This window comes from Xenia sp. Carnegie-2017, unplaced genomic scaffold, assembly GCF_021976095.1.
Source record: "Xenia sp. Carnegie-2017 unplaced genomic scaffold, XeniaSp_v1 HiC_scaffold_14, whole genome shotgun sequence".
In the NCBI taxonomy this organism is placed as follows: domain Eukaryota; kingdom Metazoa; phylum Cnidaria; class Anthozoa; order Malacalcyonacea; family Xeniidae; genus Xenia; species Xenia sp. Carnegie-2017.
Genome location: NW_025813447.1, coordinates 3,617,025 through 3,643,555, shown reverse-complemented (window position 1 = coordinate 3,643,555; position 26,531 = coordinate 3,617,025). Strand labels below are relative to the sequence as shown.

The following is a 26,531-nucleotide window of genomic DNA, read 5'->3' as shown; positions in this document are numbered from 1 at the left end:
GGCTCATGTTACATGGCTAATGTTACATTTATTTACTCTTAAATTATCCTGAGTAAAAAGTAATGTAGTTATTACAATTTACCCTTATGAAAGTACATAAGTAGTCTTGAAACTATTAAAAATGTCATATGCTTTCGCACATTTTTAGTAGCTACTGTTCAGGATTGAACTTTTGAAAGCTCGGAACGTCAAAATAAAATTCACATAAGTTCATTCTTGAATATATTTGGATAAAACCTAAAAGCAATAGCATAGTTTTAATGGTCTTCCACCGTTCCAAGTATTGAAATTTCTCCAGTCTGTATAGCAATCAAAAATGAATGGTTTCCACAATAGCAATGAACACTAATTGTTCATTCTTTATAACTGAGTATGAGCTCCGAGCGTTGGTCAATGTACTAGAAGGCTATTACGTTTTTGTGAGTATTTTATTCACTAGTGAAGAAGTTATATTTACACCATTTATGAGTATCTATTTTGTGCAATTTATTTAAAGGCTTTTCTATATGTTAGCTAAACTAGGTACCAGATGCTGAGGTAGAGTTATTTTATTATGAGACGGATAATGTACTCGAAATTTAAGTAGTTTTACGTTGTTAACAGGTCAAGTTATGCGTTTCAGTAGGACTAGGGTGGGCTATTTCCTTTGATGTCAGACATTATTTTGGAGAAAATATTATACGTACGTTATGTACGTCACTACACCCTATCATATCTAGGTGGAAGCGACCTAAATCCTGTGATGTGATGGTAGACGGTAATAATGCTGCTTCGATTTCAATGTATATTTGTTGATTGTGGACTTTCATTACAAAACGCTATAAGATCTTACCTGATTCTAGATTTACTTCTTCATCTTTGATACAACTTCCTCTGTTATTCTTGTCATTATTATCCATAATAAAAGTATTCGTTCCCTCTTTACATTCACAAAAGCGACACTTAGTGATGAAATGACATTCAGCGTTGTACTTCATACAGTCATGACTATGATTTCTTTCAGTTTGTGAACTTGAATAGTATATGTTGGTAAATATATCTCGTTCACGACGAAATATTCTCAGTTCGTTGCCATTTCCGTATTTGGAAAGGCATATCGTAAAAATTACAACCATCCACACGCTAAATTCAAAATTCATTTGTGCTTTAATCCTCCACATCTATGTTCGTATTTTCAGGAGACAATCTTTGACTTCGAAAGATGGATGGCGGAGGTTTGGTTCCTTGCTCAATCTGGCAAGTAACTTTATTCTTTGACTCTCTCAACCTGCGTGTCCCACATGTAAATAGTCATGATATTGCCACGTATGTATCTATTCTGTGATATTGCGTAGAATTTATACATTTTGGGGGTGTTTACGTGAATCCGGAATGAGTTTCGATCCGGAATGAACTCATTCCAAGAAATCCTATTGCATGTTTACATGATTAATGACGAAGCACGCATGTGGCATGGGTATTGTCTTCTGGCAAATTGAAGCTCGTAAGCAAATAAAGAGGCTAAATGGGTTAAAATGAGTGCGAAGAAAAACAACAATTAGTTTCATGTAAACACGGATTGACATCACGTTTCGATCGGGATTGAAAGTCATTCCGGATTCATGTAAACACCCCCTCACATAATCGTGCACGCTATATGCATTGGCAATTATTTTATTGTTGTTAAATCCTTTGTTATACATGATGTTCTTAACGTTTATCAAAGATTGTTTTTGCAATGTTTGAAGCAACTGCGACATTGCGAAAATGAAAGTCTCCGGTGTCTATAAAATTATCACTAAACGCACTATGGTCTTTATCTTTCATTATGTAAAACATATTGACACAGATTTAAGCCGTCATTGAGGGGTCAGAGGGATATGTTATAGCCATTCGAGCTACTGCATAAATTAAAACATTTTCCAAAATCTTCCTCTGTCGCCTAGACATTTACGAAACTTACCTCTGACTGCTAGATTTATGAAACTTTCCTTTCTCAGTCTGGTTGAATATTTACTAAACCTCCGTTATTCTCTTAGAATACTTTTGAGCATCATCAATATCTTTTAGAACATATTACAAGCAAGCTCAATAACAAAGAATAATATACTTCACAATGCGCGTTTGCAGTAACTTTCGTTATAAAAAGACCGCATATTTTGTAAAAGCCAAATGAACATATAATACAATGTGGGCGCTGTGCTGTATACTTTGTGTTATGAAATTTTATACAAGAAACATCTTGTACTTATAGCGATTATTATGTCAAGGCTTTTGCCGCTGACCGGGAAGTTAATAGGCGCATCCCCGATCATCGCCCGGGTTATAGCATTCCCCATGTTCTTAACGTTTATCAAAGATTATTTTTGGAATGTTTGAAGCAACTGCGACATTGCGAAAATGAAAGACTCTGGTGTCTATAAAATTATCACTAAACACACTATGGTCTTTATCTTTCATTATGTAAAACATATTGACACAGATTCAAGCCGTCATTGAGGCGTCAAAGGGATATGTTATAGCCATTCGGGTTACTGCATAAATTGAAACATTTACCAAATCTTCCTCTGTCGCCTAGACATTTACGAAACTTACCTCTGACTGCTAGATTTATGAATCTTTCTTTTCTCTGTCTGGTTGAATATTTACTAAACCTCCGTTATTCTCCTTGATTTTCAAGCATACTAAATGGTTTGGGCTTTTTTTTGAAAATTGTGTTAGCAGAGTGTCCATATCTTTAGAACAGTTTCCTTTGGAAGAGGTCAAAAGTGAACTGAAAAAAATCTTTCGAAAAGCTCTGATAAATTGTATTGGCGTGGGATTGTCAGAATTACCTCATTGCTGGCATATTGTCCCCAAAAAAATTCTCTAGAGCATCTGTGTTTAATCTTCTGGTAAGCAAGAACGCAAAATTATGTGTGGCATGAAGATAGGTCCAGAGACAGATAATGGCCTTTATAGATATAAGCCATCCCTTCAGTGATTTGATTCTGCCTGTGATGTTTTTACCATCTTTTACCACTTTGATTCCCTGGATAAAGGACATTGCTTCTTTGAGAAAAGCAATGTGATTATTGCTGTTGCTTATTGCACTTCTTTGTTCTTTTGCTGAATTCAGTGTGGAACTATTGACGCAAGCGAAAAGCGAATCAAATTTGAAAAGCAACTCGGCTGTACCCAAGGCTGATGGTGGTAGTGCTCCAATTGATGAATATGTGCAAATCGATGCAGCAACGGTGTGGCTGAATATTTGTGCAGCATATTTAACTTGAAAATTAATCTGAAAATTAATGCAGCGACAGCTATGTAACGAAAATAACAATATATATATATTAATAGAAGCAAGAGGAAAATTTTATTTCCTTACAACGGAATCAATACTTTAAATTATCTAAAACATGACAAATATAAGGAACATGTAGATAAGAGCATCTGGAAGTTAGCTACAATCATACAATATAAGAATTTTCCCAACACAATATGGCATTGCCATTAAATACAATTGCACAAGTTTGCAATTTCTCAATGAACATTTATCGAGTGTTCGGGATATGACTAAATTTGTCTGAATTCTAAAGCACCAAATCCAATGCCATACGAAATATCTTTTTTAGTGTAGCCCGTCCGTTGATAAATTTCACATTGTGCCTTCTTGTTTCTGATTTAAAGACGTTCGTTAAGCGCTTCTCCGCTTCCGTTCTTTACAAATAAATACGAGTAACCTTGACCACACGGCCACGGCACAGCATTTCTCATACAGGTCTCGATAGAATTGTACACATTGGTTGTACATGAAAAAGCATAAAAATATGTTGATTGTATGTTCCCATTAAAGCACAGCTTTGATTTGGTCGTCTCAGGATAAATATTTCAACTTTTCAAGTAATAACGCCAAGATTTTTGAGTTGTACATTGCTACCCTTATTTAGTGTAGCAAGTTTATCTTGCTGCCAACATGGCGGAGTAGCGCATGCGCATTAAAATTTAGGACCGCATTTTTCGCTAAGTGGCCCCTTCTGTATGTTATCTATTCTGTGACCTACGTGTCCCACATGCTTATATTGCGTAGAATGTATACATTTACATCATCGTGCACGCTATATGCATTGGCAAGCATTTAATTGTTTTTAAATCCTTTGTTATACATGATGTTCTTAACGTTTATCAAAGATTGTTTTTGCAATGTTTGAAGCAACTGCGACATTGCGAAAATGAAAGTCTCCGGTGTCTATAAAATTATCACTAAACGCACTATGGTCTTTATCTTTCATTATGTAAAACATATTGACACAGATTGAAGCCGTCTTTGAGGCGTCAGAGGGATATTTTATAGCCATTCGAGTTACTGCATAAATTGAAACATTTACCAAATCTTACTCTGTCGCCTAGACATTTAGGGAACTTACCTCTGACTGCTAGATTTATGAAACTTTCTTTTCTCAGTCTGGTTGAATATTTACTAAACCTCTGTTATTCTCCTTGATTTTCAAGCATGCGTTTACTTCCCCGAACATATAAAAAACCATTCTTACGTTTTTTATTGCTTCAGATAACAGGAACAAAGTTCTTAGTTCACTGAAAGTTTAGTTTTCCGGGTGAGCGTTATTTTCCATTTTTGAGCTTCAGGTCAGGTACTTGCGTGGATTTTTTATTGTATTCTTTTAGACTTTGGTGAACACTTTGGTTTTTGTTTCTGATTGTGTTTGAGTCAGTCAATCTAAGAAAGTTACAGCCCAATGCACGTGACGAAACTACCTTAGGTCTGTTTCAAACGTCGCATTTTACATGAGCCGAATGCATTTAAAACAAAAGATAATGAGGAATTTTATCCCATTTTCTTTTTTCTTTAATGCATTCGGCGCATTTAAAATGCGACATTTGAAACGGGCCTTAAATTGTTTGTTTGACCTTTCTAACATAATATCAGAGGGATTGTTTATGTTTCTTTATAGTTCATTAAAGCTTTTTTCAATGTTTAGTAATAGCCGTCGAGGAGTGCGGGTGTGTCAATATAAATTTATTTGTTTTGTTGTTGACTGACGTTTCGACAATCTTAGCGGTAGTCATTTTAAGAGTCAAAAAAAAATAAATTTGTAAACACGGCTCTAGACCAATCACTGCACGCGTTCTATTGTTTTTATTTTATAACAATACATAGTGTATACTTTACCATTACAGGAAACTTTATCAACGAGCACTAGTCCACTAACCAGAAAAGGTGTGAAAGGTACGGCAAAATCCGAAGGTACCACGTCAGTCTTTATCAGAGGGATAGTCCTACCAGTGGTAGTGATGATTTTGAAATAAGGACGGAGTGCTACTTTAAATTTGTGTCTATGAATTTAAGCATGTCAAATCTTGAATTTACACGATGATATGTTACTCAAAGAATTTTTTGTATAATTCTTAAAATATGAAAGGATTTAGTAAAGCATGAATCCAGGGATGTGTGAAACTATCGAAGCGAGGCACAGAAAATTGGTGACAAGCTCACATCCAGGTAAAATGGTTACCCACTTCACCTCGCGATATTGAAGACGCTTTTCTTAATATTGAAGTATATTGAAATGAAATCGATTGATTAAGAATTTATGTATAACTCATTGCAAAAAGAAAGCTCAGAAATTATATTAAACCTGTTTTCAGTAGCGGCAAGTGTTTGGTTTGAATGCATGACAATGTGGCCATGATTAATAGGTTGAAGAAGAGAAGTACACATGTAGCGGTGATGTTACTAATATTACAATTAACACTGGTTCAAGTATTTCATATCATAGGAGTGGAGTCAATGTGAATTGACAACAAAGGTTCATTTCATCTCACTATATGAAAAACAGAGATGAAGTTTCTATAAACTTAAGCTAACTACTATAAAGTCTCATTTTAACAAAAGGTATTGTTATAAAGTAAATGGTTTGAACCCGGGAGTATCGTTATATATTTGTAAATGATGATCGTCCAGGTTAATAAAGTCCTGAGAAGGACTGTTTTTGTTGCTTTTGACTGACGTTTCGACAACCTTAGCGGTAGTCATCTTCAGAGTCAAATGAGGAGTAAACGTCAGGTTAGCCGTATTTGTTATTTGGTTCTTACGTCATTGTATTGTGTGCACAGGAAATGTGTATTGTCATTGTGGATTAGTGTGAAGTGAAAATTTTATTTTTAGTTGTGATGTGTGATTTAGGTGTGACGTTTTTAGTGGTAATGTGTGGGTGTCAATTGTGTATTGTCATTGTGAATTAGTTTGAAGTGTAATGTTTTTAGTTGATCGTTTGTTTGTATTGTGAATAAGTCGTTTGTAAGGTGCCGGTAATTGCTGTGATCTGCTCAGGGGGTTTGATCCAAGTTGGTGTACCAACTTTCTAATGAAAGCCGTTGTCTATAGTCAGTACTGTAAGTGATGCATTTTGCCGAGTCCCAGTCAATGTTGTGCTTTGTGATTCGGTGTTGTAACATTATTTCAACTAGTTGCAATGGCAAACTATTCAGAAGTCAAGTATGATGTACATGTTGTATTGGAAAAACTGGTCATCTTGGATGTCAGCAAACATCTAGAGTTTGCATAATTCATCAATAATTGATCTCAAAGAAGCCTGAAGGCAATTGAACTGACTTTCTCGCTTTGGATTTGCAATGTGTAGTGGCTGCAATATACGCGTGTATCATCGTATTCAATAACGCATTTATTTTGTTGTTTATATAGGGGAATTAATCCTTTGAAAAGTAAAAACATAAGAAGCAGTTTGATACCTTGTATGTTTTCGTTGCCACACATAAAATATCAAGAACAGGATGGGGATAACGGCCAAGATTGGTACAAACACTCATAAAGCAATTGTGTATATTAGTCTTTCTTCCCAATCTTTGTGGGTTTGGAGGGTGTGGTTGTTGCTCGAGGTTGGCGCTGATGTTATGATCCCTTCTTTAAATATACTTGATTTCTTAAACATTGTCATTGGCTTCGTTGTCCCCTTGAGTTGTTCCTAAAGAATCAGCATAATGAAATATTTCCCCTTGTTCAACTCGTGGTATTGAACAGAGTTAGTCATTAAAGAATAAGAGAAAACTAACAGAGATCCATACCCATCCAAGGACAGTACAATTTTTTCTATACATGCTCGCTCCTACTTTAACACGATTTTATTTCACGCAAAGTTGCAACATTCTATTTATTCTATTGAAATTATTTTGATATGTAGCAAGAGCACAGTTTGGCTAAAGCGTAACCAGCTTCTTAAATATTTATAAAAAAAGAATAACTTACTTGTAACTATTTTACTGCCTGTTCATATCGATCATGCCATGACAATTCATAGCTTATTTTATAAACTGAACATCGCAAACAATTTGTGTAAATCGTACTAAAGAAAGATTAGATGAAGTGGCGGATTCAGCATCGCACAGAATATATTGCAACAGCCTGTAGTTTTTGTAAGATTCAACTCGTTACAACCTTGGCATTGTTATTAAGGTATTTTAACTTTGATATTAGCAGCCATAATATATTTTACGTAACTTTGGATCGGCTTGTGACAACATGAGTGACTCACCACTAAAATGTTGAAAACTTTAAGAGCAAACAATGAGATTCACTTTCAAGATTTTCTTTGGTTGTTTCGCTTTCACAGGTAACTACTAGTTTCATCAAATAACTCTGGTACTTTTGTAATGCGCTATTTTGCACCTGGATTATCAAAAATAAAAGAAAAACAAATATTCGTTGAGGTATGCTGCTAATATGTGGCCAGCTATAAGTTATGGTGAGCGAAGTTCTCTTCTGTCCACCCGAATCGGTTCAATCAATGTACAGCCAGTCTCACCTTTAAAATTTTTAAATTTTCACTTGTATTATTTTCAACGTAAATCAATTTATCGTCGTTAGGTGTCGTTAATTTCCTCCATTTTGTTTCATTAAGCTGCTTCGATTCGGACCAATTTACTCGGCATGTGGCGTTTCCTTGAAACAACGGAGCATAGATGCTTGCTCTTGCATTTCATTGGACGACTTTCGCACAAGAGAATACATGAATGTTGAGTTAAAAAAACGGTAGCACCCTATAGAAAAGTATGTTTGACGATTTTCATTAACGTATCTAGCGGTCGATGGTGTTGCACAACCATCCATGAGTGAAATAATGTTAACTTCTTTACACTAATTATTTGCAGCTTTGTAATTTTTTGACAAAGAGTTGGCTTCAAAAACGACCGCCTAATTGTCGATCCAGTGTTTCTATTGAGTTTACAAGCATTCATATAGAATCATAGTCACGTTTATCGTATGCGTTACGTTGTTTATGTTTATTGTACAAACTTTTGCCCATACCTTTGTATTTGATTATTGTCTTCAGGTTATTTTTGTAATGCCAAGTTATAGCTTTATTTTCATCTCCATCTTGAGAATAGATTATCGAATAACGTTTTTGACCACGGGGCTGTTTGTTCATGAACACATTAATTTTTTCGTTGCAATTTCTAGCAAAAACTCTGAGTACGTTCGTTTCGTCTTTGTCTTCGTTTTCCTTCATAACTTCTTGTTCGTCGCCACTATTTTTTTTGCATTGTCCTAAAGTAATTGTTCCATGTTCTTTTTCACAATCAGGAATGAAATGCATGCATTGTAAAGTTTTAACATTCATGAGGGACACAGTTTCTTTAGTTCTATTTAACGATACCCATTGTTGTGACATTGCTGAAGAACATGGTTTCCCTGCTAGTGGCTTGCTTTCTCCTTCAGATTCAACGCACATTTCTTGTTCGTTTTCCCCAACTCGCTTCATGAGTGGGAATCGTTTGTTTCTTAGAGCTGTTCAAAGAAAAACATTGATTGTGTTTAATTATACATAAATTTGTCAATATTTGTTCAAATTGTTAAATGACAATTTCTGTTTCAACTCTAATTTAACGTTCTTATTTAACCTCATTAGTGACTGTGGAGCGGATTTGAAACTGGGGGCTGGGCAAGATAGCACGAAAACATGCTATATAAAAGAGATTAATAGGTCGGACAAATAAAAATTACAGATTACCTTATCAAACAAGGAGCATCAAATGTAATCAACGTCATAGCTAATATTTATATAATTTTAAATCGAGGAAGGAGTAAGTAAGTGCAAAACTTCAAATTTTTCAAGAATATCTGTCATTATCAAAATAAATCAGTCGCATTTTTTGTTCATAGAAAAAAGGAGGCGTGCTACCCGCCAAACAAATAGTTTGTGTCAATTAGAGAACGGCACGAAATACTAATCATATAACTTAACGATGAAAATCTTCAAAAATAAAACGTCGAGGTTTCTTTCTGGGTAAAATTTCATCCGTTGCTTGATATGCTACAATGGGAGTTGATGCCTTGAAGAAGGCGAACTTTCCAGAAATTAAAATAATGTTGTTAATTAATTATCAATTTCAATTACGATTTTCAAAATATTAGGAAGTCATGTGACCAAAATGACGAATGATATTAGTTTCATAATCAAAAGTAGACTGACTTTGGCTTTATTGAACGTACATACACCTATCCTACTTGCATTTGCTATTATTCCACTGCATCATGATTGAACTTAAACTTGAAATGGTTTTTAATGAATAGTTAGTTGTCAAAATTTGTCAAAATCTCATTCATCTGTCCTCAATTTATCATTAAACAAAAGTAGAAATATTGACGTTTTTGTTTACAAATCACTGCATTTAAAACACTTAAACAATTAGCCACGATATTTGCATGTAGATTAAGTTTATTATTTATTACCCTGTTCATCTTATCAGATTCTGGGATTATATCTTCATCTTTGGTACATTTGTAAGTGTTGTCACCGTTAGTTGAAAGAAACGTTCCTCTACCGTGTTCACATTGACATCGAGTGCAATATTTGCTTTCTTCACATTTGGCGCCATATATTTTACATTATCTTTCTGTACAATTGCCCTGTTCTGTACATTTTATATTCTTAAATGTATCCAGTCCACTTCGCTCTATTTTGAATGACATGGCTTCGCTGCCATTGTGACAGCATAGAAGGACGAGGAAGCACGCCGCTAAAATAAGTCGCATTATCATTATCCTTTTAAGCCTTGGTCTTGATTCTTGCCAAATATGCGAATGGACTGGAAAATCGTACTTTCGTATCTGCAATTGTATACTGAAGACTTTTAATCGTCTACAGTTGTAAATTGTTCAGCTTAAAAGGTTTGACTGAAAGCATTAATATTAAGCCTGTTTTCCAATACGTATCATAACGTATTGTAGCAAAACGTAACATGGCGCATGCGTGCTTGTGCCTATTGACTATTAAATTCACGCATGCGCCATGTTACGTTTTGCTACGATACGTTACGATACGTGGCTAGTAGAAAACAGGCTTTATTATAACCATATGTGTAGCAATCTGTGTGCGCGTGGGCGTGGCACGAAGGAAAGGCCTTTCACGAACTGGGGCAAGAGAATCTAAGGCCCCGTTTATACTATACCGGATTGCTATCGTAGCAAGTTGAATATTCTTTATATTAAAAGCAGTGAAATTGTTCAACTTCAGAAACACAATCAAATAGACTAAATCTATCAGCTTAATAAGCTTTACTCTAACAGTTACACCTAAAGCAAATGAAGATGTCATGATCAGCGAATCCGGTATAGTATAAACGCAGCCTAAATTTAATCATTCAAAATGTCTCGTCTCTGGCGATTGATTTGTTTTACCTTTGAAAAGCAGAAATAGTTATTACAATATCCAATAGCTGTCCATCAGCACTGATCAGCACACATTGTATTTCAAAACGGTTGAATGGTGACGACATAAGCAAATATCGCTTTCTTGTGTGTTCCTGTCTCTGAGCCACTGTCAGTGTGTGTACACATATTTTTAATAAAGCCGTCGGTAAACAATACTGTAAACAAGTTTCAATTACATAGCAAAACAATTTTCACTAGTGACTTCAAAACCAGTTTCGTATTTTAATGTTTGGACATACAGACATACATGAAGTATTGGACAACAGGTCAGAAACATAAATGAACATTTTCGTATTTAGTCATACGGACCATTTCCAGGGAATTTTGTGGTTTCGACCGTTGGTATTCCTTGCAAAACCTAGAGAGAAACCTAGGTTATGAATAATTACTTAATATTGTCCACTTCAAGTCTACTTTTGTGTATACCTTTGTGTCTACGTTATTGTTTATCCTTGTGTCTACCTTTTTTCTATCTTAATGTGTCACAGTTGAGAGTAAGTTTATGTCTATCTTTGTGTACTCTTTTTTTCGCCTTTGTGTCTACCTTCAGTTAAGCTTCATACTTTAATAGTAAGTTATAGTATTCCTTGATACATAATTTCTATTTATGTGTAACCTTGGCCATTTTTATGATCTCAGGTATACTTTTCCACATCAACAAAGAATGCCCTTGTCTTTTCTTTATTGCATCTCTATTTCAATTTAACACTTAAACAAGTCCATTACTAAAGTTTAAATTTGATTATATTTCTACTGACTTATTTTTGCATTAAAGAGTTAACATGTCATTATCTCATCGACGGGTTATCCATGTGTTAAATTGTACAGATCGATGTATTGAAGATCATCATTAATGTTATTTTCAAGACTGACCTTACAGCAGTGCCACGCATGTCTCTCTCTGTATTAAATAAAGTTCTAAAAAACTTCCAAAGGTGTTGTAATTGTTTGATTTTAAAATTTTCAATACTATAATAGTCAAATTTTCTTTGTAAAGAAAACTGTCCATGTTTCAATAGTTTTTTCACCAAACGAAGGTGAGTTTTGTATTAAAACTATAATTCAACATAGATATCACAATGCCATAACAAAGGAAAAAGTTTTGTATTGATGCATTGATGTACTAGCAGTATTAGGTATTTTTCCAGCCTCCGAGTGAGGGTTCTATTCATTGCATTATGTTGTATTTGCTCTACATTACATGATAAGCTAGACAATAGTTCGATTAAGTCAAGTAGCTACAGCTTTTTACATCTGTGAGTTAAATTTTAGACAGATGAAGAAATAAAACAAATAAAGAAAAGTTTCACTACGATAGTAGAGTGTTCCGAGCTTTATCATCATCATTGTCTATCGTCGAATAGTATGGTGAAGGATTGGGTTCCTCCAATGTATGGTAGGCAGCCTTTGAAGGACTGTTAAGGGTAGATGAGGTGTCTGACTGTTTAGCTTGACCGTCAGTACTATTTATAGCCATTAGGCTCTTGTTCTTTTGAAGAAAATGGTGCTCCAGGTTTTGTTAAGTTGAGCCGCAGTATTTCATCCGTAGCATAATCATATTTCAATTTTTGTTCTGTTGGAACATCTGGTGTAGGGTTGAGCCGCGGTATTTCATCTGTAGCATAGTCATATTTCAGTTCTCGTATCTTTGAAACATCTGGTGCTTGAGGCATTTCAGTGTTATCAACGCACTCACTTCGGTTCTGGCTTTTTGACTTCAAATTTTCCAATTTAAGATGATCAATGTATTCATATTTTGCTGACGAATCTAAAGAATTTAAATAACAATTAGAAACATCAAAATGCGCTGTTTCAAGACCTCAGGTGCTAGCGTTACATCTTAAAATATCGTAAATATTTTTTAGGATAGCCAAAATAATTTGATAGTTCCGAAAAAAATGTTTCACAACTAAAACACCAACCAAATTGTTTTAAAAACAACTGTTTTAAAAACTAAAAGAAACGATGGATTTCCGCTGACCACTCATCTGGTTTCAACGTTTGATAAATGAGAACATAAAATCATTGGATATTTATAATGGCGAGAAAAAGTGAACTGTTTCAAGCGTCATCTCTCCTCTCATTTAGCCGAAGTTGACACCCCTTAAGAGTAGTCCGCCGTAATGCATCAACTGTTTTTAAAACAGTTCTTCTTTGTAGAACTATATTTCGTTGATGTATTGTAAAACAGTTCTTTTAGAACTCTTTTGGACCATCTTGGGATTTTGACCATCCACCATGGCATTGCTTTTTGAAACAATTTTACACTTGTCACCACGACAAAGTCTTCATTGTACATCTTACAGCATCCAACAATGTCCTTGTCTGAGCTGTTCAACAAAAATGATGTAGATTAATCGGTTCATTTACACTTTATGTTGTTCAATGTTTTCGATGGAATTCAAAATTTGGCCATAACAAGCAATGTATACCCAATTCCAACCTCAGCATACCCAACTATGAATTCCTATAAATACCATGACACAACTCTAAGAAATGTGTACCTAACCATTGTTTCCTTGTTTACAACTTCTAATTACAACGTCCTTATAGAAATTACAACCTCCTATGGAAAAACTCTTGTGAACCCAAGCAAAACCGGTTTACACACGGCGGCTAACCATTCACAACACCCGTACATAAACATAGCTTTTGAAGGAAGAGATTTTTTTTCAGAAGCAAAATGTTAAAGGCAAGAAAAATACCTTGATCGTTCTCGGTGTTTATTCCTGTATCATTGATCACTTGTAATGGATCTACATACTCTGGTTCTGTTTGTGATTGGTACGTTGGGTTAAGGAGATGGCCTAAAATAAAACGTCAAAGGCGAACTTCTTAGTAAGAAAGTTGAAAACGAAGTTTTGCCTTGTCGAACATCCAAAATCTTTAATTTTCTTCAATGCAATTCTATATTTATTGATTGTTTATGACACTACACACAGGACATGCAACCAAAATAACGAACATATATATTTTATGATCATGGCTTGAACGAAAACTTGCAGAAAAATGCGTTTTACCATTAACATTTTCACATTAAACTGTTTTATAAATGTGCCTTTTACCACTTTTCTATGCATACAAAAAAGTAGTTTACCTTCTACTTGAGGCGATTTCTTATTTCTGTAAGAAAAAATGTAACAGTTAGTTTTGACAACACCGTGAGCACAGAGCAAATTTTTTCAAATTTGGGAGAAAAATTTCAGAGAAGCGGTTTGTCATCGTAACCATCGCATGGTATTAGAATCAAACGAAGAGTATATTTTTTTTGTATGTTTTTATGTACGTTAAACATACAGAATTTTATTTGTATACCCATGCCATAATACCCAAATGTACGCAAAGCGTACCTATTTTCACATAATTGAAAGAATGATCCTTGAAGAAGCAAGAGCATAAAATTTATTTTAATATCTTTTATGTTTTCGATACTACCCACATGTACGCACAGCGTACGTATTTTCTCACAATTGAAAGACTGATCCTTGAAGAAGTATGAGCATAAAATTTATTTTAATACCTTTTATGTTTTCGATACCACACAAAATAAATCAAGACGAACATAAGGACAATGGTTGCGATTGATACAGAAACTGCTATAACAATTGCCTGAGATGAGCCTCCTTCACGTTCTTCGTGGGGTTTAAGTGTGTGGTTGCTACTTGATGTTGGTGATGTGGTCATCTGGACGGGTGATGTGGTCATCTGGACGGGTGATGTGGTCATCTGGACGGGTGATGTAGTCATCTGGACGGGTGATGTGGTCATCTGGACGGGTGATGTGGTCATCTGGACGGGGTCTTTGTCGACGTTGTTGTTCGAGGTTGTTGATGTTGTCTAAGAAATGTATTTAAGAAATCAATCCCACTACCAAATACATCACGAAGATGGCAAAATATAAAATGACCACACATTAAAGGTAACTTAAAGAGAACCCGGCCAACCACAGTGAACGTACATAAATCGCCTCAAGGAAAAGCAAAAGATTAGGATTGTTGTAATGAAGACAGTGCAAAGTGCTAGTGTTGTTGAGAATGTGATCATGAGTAGAAAAGTGATGTGGTAAATTTATGTCATTAATTGTGTCATATAAGTTGAAAATAATGTAAATGGTTTGAGCCCGAGAGTATCGTACATGTTTGTGGATGTAGATCGGCCAGATGTGAAGAGTCTTGAGAAAGACTGTTGTTGTTGTTGTTGTTGTTGACGTTTCGAAAATATTAGCGGTAGTCGTCTTTGACTCTGAAAATGACTACCGCTATGGTTGTCGAAATCTCCGTCAACAACAACAACAACAGTCCTTCTCAGGACTCTACAAACCTGGACGATCTACATGACTACATCCACAAACGTGTAAGTTGAAAATGTCGGTTATTGCGCGTCATGGCAGTTTGCAACATGAATAGCGCTTTTGTCGAATTATTGCTTTAAATCTTGTCTCTCGCTATTATAACCTCTGGTTCCAATGGCAATAAAGATTGTAGTTTGATGAGAAAACAGTGACGTTCTTCTGTGTTTAACCCTCCGCGACATTTGATTTGTATTTGTAATAATGAACCATTCCATTGTCGTAGAGCATCCATGTTTCTAATCTAAATAAAAAATGTGGTTTTGTATGATTTGACCTTTGTTTTCCTAATTTTCTACTCTTTTCAATGATATTCATCTTTTTAATGGTAGGATACCCTGTTCTGTACAGTTTATCATAAATGGTCGGTGTGGTTAAGTTTTGGTTAAGTAATGGCCAATTTTTTTTCTGTAAAATTATGCAGAAATTTATGAAACGAACATTTATGTATGTCTTGTTTACAATATGTCGCTATATAGGAAGCCCACAAAACTTATATGGAAGGAACGATGTTTTTTGCGTCTTGTGCTACTATATATAACTTGATTGGGTCGTTTCGTATGATGGTTTTACCTCGATTTCTTTCGTAGCATCGCCAGTGCTGGACAATTTAAAAAGATTTTTTGAACCATCTTCGTATGATTCATTGCCATCTTTCGTATACTCGAAATCTTCTTCCACAATGCAATTTTTATTTTCTCCGTAGATTGGCGCAGAAACAGAGAATTTTTCCACATTCCGGCTATTGTTGTTAAATTTCAAATATTTCATGAAATTCCCATCAGAAAGGCGATAGCAACCTGTAGTGAATGAGTAAATTAAGCATGAAACAGGTTGGTGGACTTGTACTTTTAAATGAAGCAATCGTTGTTTTTGCGTGAATGCTCAGACATTGCAACCTATTACGTACGACTTTAGCATCTATGGTTAAAATTGCATTCTTCTCAAAAATTTTGGCGGAAACTAGACTGCATGAATGTTTCCACAACATTGTATTCTCACCTTTGTATTCTGTTTTTTTCTCGCAAACATTGACTTCAGTCTTATTTTGGTGTGTTTTCCAATATTGACCAGTATTTGACCGAAAAATTCCTGTTCCGTTCGTAGTTTGTTCTAGGTAGTCAGTGATATTTGTAATTAATGCCGTAGTGAAAGTAGCTCCTATATGTGTTTGGTACGTGCACCCCAGTTTTTGCGATCTCAGGTCAAAATATCGACATTGAATCATTTCAACTACAGGGCGATATCTACTTATGCAAAGAAGTGATTTTAGATTCATGAGCTGTTCATTATTTGTCTTGAGACGTATCCACTTTTGATCCAATGAATTTCCACACGTCGTACCCCACACAGAATTCCCAACTTGTTTTAAACATTTGTTTGTCACGGTATTTTTAAGAGTAAATTCATCATTGTCTGAGTCTACAAAAAATATAGCAACATGAACATGATATATTTTTACCATCAGCTAAACTAATTTATGGTATAATTGCATCGCGATCTTGATAATGTTTTAGTTATTTTATGCGAGTATAAAATAGAATGGAAAGGAATGGAACGGAACTGAACGAAAATGAATGGAATAGAAGTGGTTTAAAGTGAAAACACGGGGAATGATTTTTCAATATCCCAAACGCCAAAGGCTCATGGTACATGCTAATGTTACATTTATTTACTCTTAAATTATCCTGAGTAAAAAGTAATGTAGTTATTACAATTTACCCTTATGAAAGTATATAAGTAGTCTTAAAACTATTAAAAATGTCAAATGCATTCGCACATTTTTAGTAGCTAGTGTTCAGGATTGAACTTTTGAAAGCTCGGAACGTCGAAATGAAACTCACATAAGCTCATTCTTAAATACATTTGGATAAAACCCAAAAGCAATAGCATAGTTTTAATGGTCTTCCACCGTTCCAAGTATTGAAATTTCTCCAGTATGTATAGCGATCAAAAATGAATGGTTTCCACAATAGCAATGAACACTAGTTGTTCATTCTTTATAACTGAGTATGAGCTCCGAGCGTTGGTCAATGTACTAGAAGGCTATTACGTTTTTGTGAGTATTTTATTCACTACCGAAGAAGTTATATTTACACCATTTATGAGTATCTATTTTGTACAATTTTTTTAAAGGCTTTTTTATATGTTAGCTAAACTAGGTACTAGATGCTGAGGTACAGTTATTTTATTATGAGACGGATAATGTACTCGAAATTTAAGTAGTTTTACGTTATAAAGTAAATGGTTTGAACCCGGGAGTATCGTTATATGTTTGTAAATGATGATCGTCCAGGTTAATAAAGTCCTGAGAAGGACTGTTTTTGTTGTTGTTGACTGACGTTTCGACAACCTTAGCGGTAGTCATCTTCAGAGTCAAATGAGGAGTAAACGTCAGGTTAGCCGTATTTGTTGTCTGGTTCTTACGTCATTGTATTGTGTGTACAGGAAATGTGCAGGAAATGTGTATTGTCATTGTGGATTAGTGTGAAGTGAAATATTTTATTTTTAGTTGTGATGTGTGATTTAGGTGTGACGTTTTTAGTTGTAGTGTGTGGATGTCAATTGTGTATTGTCATTGTGAATTAGTTTGAAGTGTAATGTTTTTAGTTGATCGTTTGTTTGTATTGTGAATAAGTTGTTTGTAAGGTGCCGGTAATTGCTGTGATCTGTTCAGGGGGGTTTGTTCCAAGTTGGTATACCAACTTTCTAATGTAAGCCGTTGTCTATAGTCAGTACTGTAAGTGATGCATTTTGCCGAGTCCCAGTCAATGTTGTGCTTTGAGATTCGGTGATGTTCGGCAATGTGATTAGTTTTGTCTTGTTTCTTAGTAGCTCGTTTGTGCTTAGTAAGTCTTATGTTTAAGTTCCTGCCAGTTTCCCCGATATAGGAGGCGTGGCAGTCGGAGCAGTTTATTTTGTAAACTGCACCTTGTCGTTCGTTGGGTTGTTCTTTGTTCTTTATGTTCGTTAGTACTTGTCGTAACGTTGTGATTGGTTTATGTGCGACACGTATGTTGTATGGTCGTAAGATATGCGAGATAGTCTCAGACGTACCTTTGATGTAAGGTATCGTTGCTGTTGTCACTGAGGTGTTCGTTTCGTTGGGTTCGTTAGGTTTGTAAGTGTTGCGTTTGATAAAGTCAGAGTTATAGTTGTTTTTGTCAAAAACACGTTTGAGATAGCTGTTTTCGTTGTGTAGAGCGTCCGGTGAATCACATATGATTTGTGCACGTCTTGTTAATGTTCTGATTGTGGTGGCTTTGTGTGATGTAGGGTTGTAAGATGATTGGTCTACGTACCACGACCACCCAGACTATACGGACTACCAAAACTTCACAAACCACAAATACCCATGCGACCAATTGTATCATTCTGTGGTTCGCCTACTTACGAACTTTCAAAGTACTTGACTAACATACTGCAATCACTTACAAACAAATCAAACACAAGCTACAATCCACTGAAACTTTCATTAAAAACTGTGCACTATACAAATACCGGACAACTATATACTAGTGTCTTTTGATGTGAAATCACTGTTCACCAGTATTCCACTTAATCTGGCACTTACTTGTACAAAAACCCTCATTACAAACACCACGGACGTACTGCCATTACCGACAGAAGACATTATGGAGTTACTAGAGCTCTGCCTCACCTCGACTTACTTCCAATACAAAGGAACACACTACAAACAATTACATGGGACAGCAATGGGCTCGCCTGTTTCTGTTGTAGTTGCTGAAATTGTAATGCAATCTATAGAGGAACGGGCACTCATGACTTACAAACATGCACTATCTTTTTGGTTTCGCTACGTAGATGACACAATCACAGCACTACATGCAGACGAGATTGATGACTTCCATACTCACATCAACAAACAGAACAGCCACATACAATTTACCAAAGATGTCGAAGAAAACGGAACTCTTCCTTTTCTCGACTGTTTGGTAAAACATGACAATCAAAAACTAGGAACAACAGTTTATCGCAAGCCAACACATACCGACCGACTACTAGACCAATCATCTTACAACCCTACATCACACAAAGCCACCACAATCAGAACATTAACAAGACGTGCACAAATCATATGTGATTCACCGGACGCTCTACAAAATGAAAACAACTATCTCAAACGTGTTTTTGACAAAAACAACTATAACTCTGACTTTATCAAACGCAACACTTACAAACCCAACGAACCCAACGAAACGAACTCAGTGACAACAGCAACGATACCTTACATCAAAGGTACGTCTGAGACTATCTCGCGTATCTTACGACCATACAACATACGTGTCGCACATAAACCAATCACAAAGTTACGACAAGTACTAACGAACATAAAGGACAAAGAACAACCCAACGAACGACAAGGTGCAGTTTACAAAATAAACTGCTCCGACTGCCACGCCTCCTATATCGGGGAAACTGGCAGGAACTTAAACATAAGACTTACTGAGCACAAACGAGCTACTAAGAAACAAGACAAAACTAATCACATTGCCGAACATCACCGAATCACAAAGCACAACATTGACTGGGACTCGGCAAAATGCATCACTTACAGTACTGACTATAGACAACGGCTTACATTAGAAAGTTGGTATACCAACTTGGAACAAACCCCCCTGAACAGATCACAGCAATTACCGGCACCTTACAAACAACTTATTCACAATACAAACAAACGATCAACTAAAAACATTACACTTCAAACTAATTCACAATGACAATACACAATTGACACCCACACACTACAACTAAAAACGTCACACCTAAATCACACATCACAACTAAAAATAAAATATTTCACTTCACACTAATCCACAATGACAATACACATTTCCTGCACATTTCCTGTACACACAATACAATGACGTAAGAACCAGATAACAAATACGGCTAACCTGACGTTTACTCCTCATTTGACTCTGAAGATGACTACCGCTAAGGTTGTCGAAACGTCAGTCAACAACAACAAAAACAGTCCTTCTCAGGACTTTATTAACCTGGACGATCATCATTTACAAACATATAGTTTTACGTTGTTAACAGGTCAAGTTATGCGTTTCAGTAAAACTAGGGTGGGCTATTTCCTTTGATCTCAGACATTGTTCTGGATAAAATATTGTACGTACGTTATGTACGTCACTACACCCTATCATGTGTAGGTGGAAGCGACCTAAATCCTGTGATGTGATGGTAGACGGTAATCAATGCCGCTTAGATTTCTATGTATATTTGTTGATTGTGGACTTTCATTACAAAACGCTATAAGATCATACCTGATTCTAGATTCACTTCTTCATCTTTGATGCAACTTCCTCTGTTATTCTTGTCATTATTATCCATAATAAAAGTATTCGTTCCCTCTTTACATTCACAAAAGCGACACTTAGTGATTAAATGACATTCAGCGTTGTACTTCATACAGTCATGACTATGATCTCTATCAGTTTGTGAACTTGAATAGTATATGTTGGTAAATATATCTCGTTCACGACGAAATATTCTCAGTTCGTTGCCATTTCCGTATTTGGAAAGGCATATCGTAAAAATTACAACCATCCACACGCTAAATTCAAAATCCATTTGTGCTTTAATCCTCCACATCTATGTTCGTATTTTCAGGAGACAATCTTTGACTTCGAAAGATCGATGGCGGAGGTTTGGTTCCTTGTTCAATCTGGCTAGCAAACTTTATTCTTTGTGTCTCTCTCAACCTACGCACAGAATAGATACATACAGAAGTCCACTCCATTGAGTTCTATAATAACTGGAGGGGAAACGTCAACAAAATTACTATAAATTATCAGCGCGCGGCCGCGTGGTCAAAAACATGGCGGATTTTGGTTGTCAAAGTCAGCGGAAAGACGCGGGCTCATAAAATGAAATTTTTTTCGCCCACCCGGATTTGACAACCACAATTGCGATTATATAAAATTTCAATGCCAAGCACAAAAACTTTTAGAAATTTTATCTTTAAAACATGCTGCAAACTTGTTTGGTATGCGGATGCTGAAGTAATGCCAGAAAAGGAAACATTTCATGACACCGGTAAGCAACGTAAGATTGTTTACTATTTAAAGTGTTCAGTGTTTTGTTTTAAGTCAATACTTGAAGTGTGATGGTATATATTTTGTGAATGTTTTTACTCCTAAGTTATAATTTAAGTTACGTTTATCCATTCTTATTTGTTCTTTACTTAATCGCTTGCTAGACGAGGCAAAGCAACCAGTTCTTATCGAGATATGCATATTGTAAAACTCCTTGTTTCAACTGAGTTGAAATGGAGGATTTTTTCATGATATTTTTCTGAAAATATGAAGCAAATATTAAGGACAGAGCTGTATTGAAATCAAATGCAGTGCGGGATTAATTAATGAACTCTTTGGTACATGTCGTACAATAAAAAATACTTGTATTAAACAGCTAGCCTGGACAATGTGACAGATTATGGACAATCATGATGATGGTGTGTAAAGGTTTGCTTTATGCTAAAAGTTTTATAAATACCATCTGGTGTTTCTGTAAATGAATTGTTTGTTGTACAGTGTAGTAAACAGGTTAGTACATCAAAATCAAGATAAAAACTACTTTGTTCAATAATGTGCTAAATTTTGCTCCTACCTTGAAATATTTGCTCAAGAAAAGCTTATCATGACATGCATGAAACATTAAATATAGTTAGTACTGCATCATCTGACAAAATCCATACGTTTTTCAATTCCAGGTGATTAAAAATTCACATAAGATGCATCTGTTGCAATGAAGTTGAATGTGGAAGAAGCAAAAATTGATGGCAAAGAACTTTTTATGTCTTTTGAAGAATTACGATATCATTTAAAAGAATAAGAGTAGCAATGTAGTAAAAGAAGTGACATCTGTCTTCAACATGAGACTTTTCCAATTATGTATAGTTACTTTGTACAAAATACTATTTTAGATAGACTTGATTTTTAAGTCATTCACTGATATTTTTACCAAAAGACAAAAAGAAAAATTCAAAGGCATAATGTAAAATTCAAAAGTTTGTCAAGTTGTTTGAACCTAGAAAAAATTAGTATAGGTAACTGTAATTTGTAAGGACACAAAAGAAAAGTAGTGCAAGAAGGTTAGCATTTTTGAGAATTAATAAGTTCTTGACATACATTACACAAGGCCATAATATTATAAATGTCTGTACAATAACAATTATACAACATGCTAAATATCTTCACCTACATTATAATTATTTAAACAGGTTTGCTTTCATGCAGCAATAAGAAAAGTGTTATGTCAGAGAAACCAATGCACTTTAATTTAAGAAATAGTATTTTCAATGGGAAATTAATGTAGTTCTGTTCAGTAGTAGATCCATGGTTGTCAATGACAATCCAGTTTCTAATATCTTGGCTCAAAACAGAACCAGCAACATGATTTTCTGAATTTCGTTCTTTTGCTCTCCTAGTTCAAGATATTTTCCTCATAAGTTCTCAGTAGATTTATCAGAATATCATAATACCTTATAAGACACCCAGAATCAATCCTACCGAAAAAACCTCAAAAAAATTACATACCTACTTATAATATATTTCCAGTCGACTTAAGTCGTAGGGGTAAGCTAACTTTTTCTAACTCCTTTTTGGACATTCTAACTAAGATTTACCCATCTATTTAAGAAAGACAGTTGCACCAAGCTGTTAACAAACAGTCAAAAACACAAGTAATGCGCATGGGATTATGCATTAAAGCTTAACGACACATTGACAGTGTAAAGAATGCCGTTTGATATTTAATTCTAACATAGCTAAAGCATTACTTGACAAAATATACGTTATTTTACAGTAGATTTACCTCATTTAAATGTGTGTGTCTATTTCACAAAAATCTGAAGCATTATTTTCAATATTTTATGCTTACGGTATCGTGGTTGTTTTCGCTGGTTGTCATTAATATAAGCAGTAATAGAGATCCGGATTCGGGAGGGAGCGAATGTTAAATATTTTTCTCAAAGTGGAAGTTTTGACAACCAAAATCCGCCATTACCGCCATGTTTTTGACCACGGGGTCCAGGCCCCTTTGCCCCTCCAGGTTTTATAGAGCTCAATGGTCCACTCTCGTCGGAGCCTTTGAAGATTTTGTTGTCAACTTTTAGCCCGCAATCAGGCATCGCCGCCATGTTGGCAGCAAGATAACTCCAGCAAGTTCGTTATAGAAAATATAGTAATGAGAAACAGTTCGGCGCGTCCTCGATAATTATATGGCTATTCCATTTTTGTTTTGTGTATGCCATCACGAGCAATGTCAAAGAAGGTAATTTTGACAACTTAGGTCGAATCGCATCGTTAGAATACACGTTTTAGAGTCAAAATTTTGTTATTGTGGTCTGATGCTTTTGCCAACTTGCCAACATTCAATCATGGTTATGCTTGTATTGCGAGTTACAATGAAAAGGATCATCAACTTTGTCTATGGAATTTTCCTTGTAGTAAGTTTGTAGAATGTTACAAATGCTTGACTTTAATGTACTTTCGCGATCTTTTATTAGAAGAGGAAAACTCGCGATTTGCAAATTTGATGCCGTAATAAATTCGCATTTTTAAAAAAATTTTCACCAAATATTGCAGTGGAAACTGTGAACATGTACGGAATGGCACTGGTATCATGTTAAGACTCTTCAAGATGCTCTTTCCAACATTCAGATTTTTGGTTGTGACTGAGAAGCAATCCACGAAGGTGTCTTCAAGTTGCATAATGTAATTTAAATAGCACGATGAAGGAGCAGTCAACCCACCAAAGTTGAGTTCTTTATATGCCTTGAAATAGCAAAGCAAATTACCATCATTTTTTGTGTTATTTGAAGTTAATACGTTCTTACATTGGAGACAGCTGTGGATTTTGAAAGCTTTGCTTAGCAAATATCCTGAAACATAGGCAGCATTTTTGAGCAATAAATTGTTGCTAATATTTTGTTCTTGGTAGTCATTTTCACCAATCAACAGTGAGTTACTTGGAGCTTTTGCATGGGTAAGTGGCATACTAAATGGTTTGGGCTTTTTTTTTGAAAATTGTGTTAGCGGAGTGTCCATATCTTTAGAACAGTTTCCTTTGGAAGAGGTCAAAAGTGAACTGATAAAAATCTTTCGAAAAGCTCTGATAAATTGTATTGGCATGGGATTGTCAGAATTACCTCATTGCTGGCATATTGTTCCAAAAAAATTCTCTAGAGCATCTGTGATTAATCTTCTGGTAAGCAAGAATGCAAAATTATATGAGGCATGAAGATAGGTCCAGAGACAGATAATGGCCTTTATAGATATAAGCCATCCCTTCAGTGATTTGATTCTGCCTGTGATGTTTTTACCATCTTTTACCACTTTGATTCCCTGGATAAAGGACATTGCTTCTTTGAGAAAAGCAATGTGATTATTGCTGTTGCTTATTGCACTTCTTTGTTCATTTGCTGATTTCAGTGTGGAACTATTGACGCAATCAAAAAGCGAATCAAATTTGAAAAGCAACTCAGCTGTACCCAAGGCTGATGGTGGTAGTGCTCCAATTGATGAATATGTGCAAATCGATGCAGCAACGGTGTGGCTGAATATTTGTGTAGCATATTTAACTTGAAAATTAATCAGAAAATTAATGCAGCGACAGCGATGTAACGAAAATAATATATATATATTAATAGAAGCAAGAGGAAAATTTTATTTCCTTACAACGGAATCAATACTTTAAATTATCTAAAACATGACAAATATAAGGAACATGTAGATAAGAGCATCTGGAAGTTAGCTACAATCATACAATATAAGAATTTTCCCAACACAATATGGCATTGGCATTAAATACAATTGCACAAGTTTGCAATTTCTCAATGAACATTTATCGAGTGTTCGGGATATGACTAAATTTGTCTGAATTCTAAAGCACCAAATCCAATGTCATACGAAATATCTTTTTTAGTGTAGCCCGTCCGTTGATAAATTTCACATTGTTCCTTCTTGTTTCTGATTTAAAGACGTTCGTTAAGCGCTTCTCCGCTTCCGTTCTTTACAAATAAATAAATACGAATAACCTTGACCACACGGCCACGGCACAGCATTTCTCATACAGGTCTCGATAGAATTGTACACATTGGTTGTACATGAAAAAGCATAAAAATATGTTGATTGTATGTTCCCATTAAAGCACAGCTTTGATTTGGTCGTCTCAGGATAAATATTTCAACTTTTCAAGTAATAACGCCAAGATTTTTGAGTTGTACATTGCTACCCTCATTTAGTGTAGCAAGTTTATCTTGCTGCCAGATTCATGTAAACACCCCCTCACATAATCGTGTACGCTATATGCATTGGCAATTATTTTATTGTTGTTAAATCCTTTGTTATACATGATGTTCTTAACGTTTATCAAAGATTGTTTTTGGAATGTTTGAAGCAACTGCGACATTGCGAAAATGAAAGTCTCCGGTGTCTATAAAATTATCACTAAACGCACAATGGTCTTTATCTTTCATTATGTAAAACATATTGACACAGATTCAAGCCGTCATTGAGGCGTCAGAGGGATATTTTATAGCCATTCGAGTTACTGCATAAATTGAAACATTTTCCAAATCTTCCTTTGTCGCCTAGACATTTACGAAACTTACCTTTGACTGCTAGATTTATGAAACTTTCCTTTCTCTGTCTGGTTGAATTTTTACTAAACCTCCGTTATTCTCCTTGATTTTGAAGCATGCGTTTACTTCCCCGAACGTATAAAAAACCTTTCTTACGTTTCTTATTGCTTCAGATAACAGGAACAAAGTTCTTAGTTCACTGAAAGTTTAGTTTTCCGGGCGAGCGTCATTTTCCATTTTTGAGCTTCAGATCAGGTACTTGTGTGGATCTTTTATTGTATTCTTTTAGACTTTGGTGAACACTTTGGTTTTTGTTTCTGATTGTGTTTGAGTCAGTCAATCTAAGAAAGTTACAGCCCAATGCACGTGACGAAACTATTTTAGGTCTGTTTCAAACGTCGCATTTTACATGAGCCGAATGCATTTAAAACAAAAGATAATGAGGAATTTTATCTCATTTTCTTTTTTCTTTAATGCATTCGGCGCATTTAAAATGCGACATTTGAAACGGGCCTTGAATTGTTTGCCTGACCTTTCTAACATAATATCAGAGGGATTGTTTATGTTTCTTTGTAGTTCATTAAAGCTTTTTTCAATATTTAGTAAGAGCTGTCGAGGAGTGTCGGTGTGTCAATATAGATTTATTTATCATTTTATTAACAATACCTTTTGTTAAAATGAGACTTTATAGTAGTTAGCTTAAGTTTATAGAAACTTCATCTCTGTTTTTCATATAGTGAGATGAAATGAGCCTTTGTTATCAATTCACATTGACTCCACTCCTATGATATGAAATACTTGAACCAGTGTAAAATGTAATATTAGTAACATCACCGTTACATGTGTACTTCCCTTCT

At 35.2% G+C, this 26,531-nt stretch overlaps 1 protein-coding gene and 2 long non-coding RNA genes across 9 annotated transcripts in view; 1 reads left to right on the top strand and 2 right to left on the bottom strand.

Moving 5' to 3' along the window:
- Positions 1-20,860, bottom strand: part of LOC124434807 — a 74,416-nt gene extending 53,556 nt beyond the window's left edge. For 4 of the 5 annotated variants that reach the window (XM_046984723.1, XM_046984725.1, XM_046984728.1 and 1 more), the window contains exon 1: positions 20,354-20,860. In XM_046984723.1, coding sequence (XP_046840679.1) covers positions 20,354-20,681 — 328 coding nt within the window. In that variant the 5' untranslated portion in view covers positions 20,682-20,860. Of the gene's footprint in view, positions 1-832; positions 1,312-20,353 lie in introns of those variants that run through there. The other variant, XM_046984724.1, reaches the window with a different exon arrangement.
- LOC124434828 lies at positions 7,590-7,926 on the bottom strand. The gene is made up of 2 exons (XR_006944908.1): positions 7,800-7,926; positions 7,590-7,663 (listed from the first exon to the last, which is right to left on the bottom strand). It is a non-coding gene; the product is annotated as an uncharacterized LOC124434828 (long non-coding RNA).
- Positions 20,861-23,182: 2,322 nt separating the features above from the next.
- On the top strand, positions 23,183-25,133 carry LOC124434826. 3 transcript variants are annotated; one of them, XR_006944905.1, is made up of 4 exons: positions 23,183-23,538; positions 23,678-24,077; positions 24,148-24,299; positions 24,524-25,133. It is a non-coding gene; the product is annotated as an uncharacterized LOC124434826 (long non-coding RNA). The 3 variants fall into 3 exon arrangements; XR_006944906.1 differs by having other exon boundaries at positions 24,153-25,133; XR_006944904.1 differs by having other exon boundaries at positions 24,148-25,133.
- Positions 25,134-26,531: the final 1,398 nt, after the last annotated feature.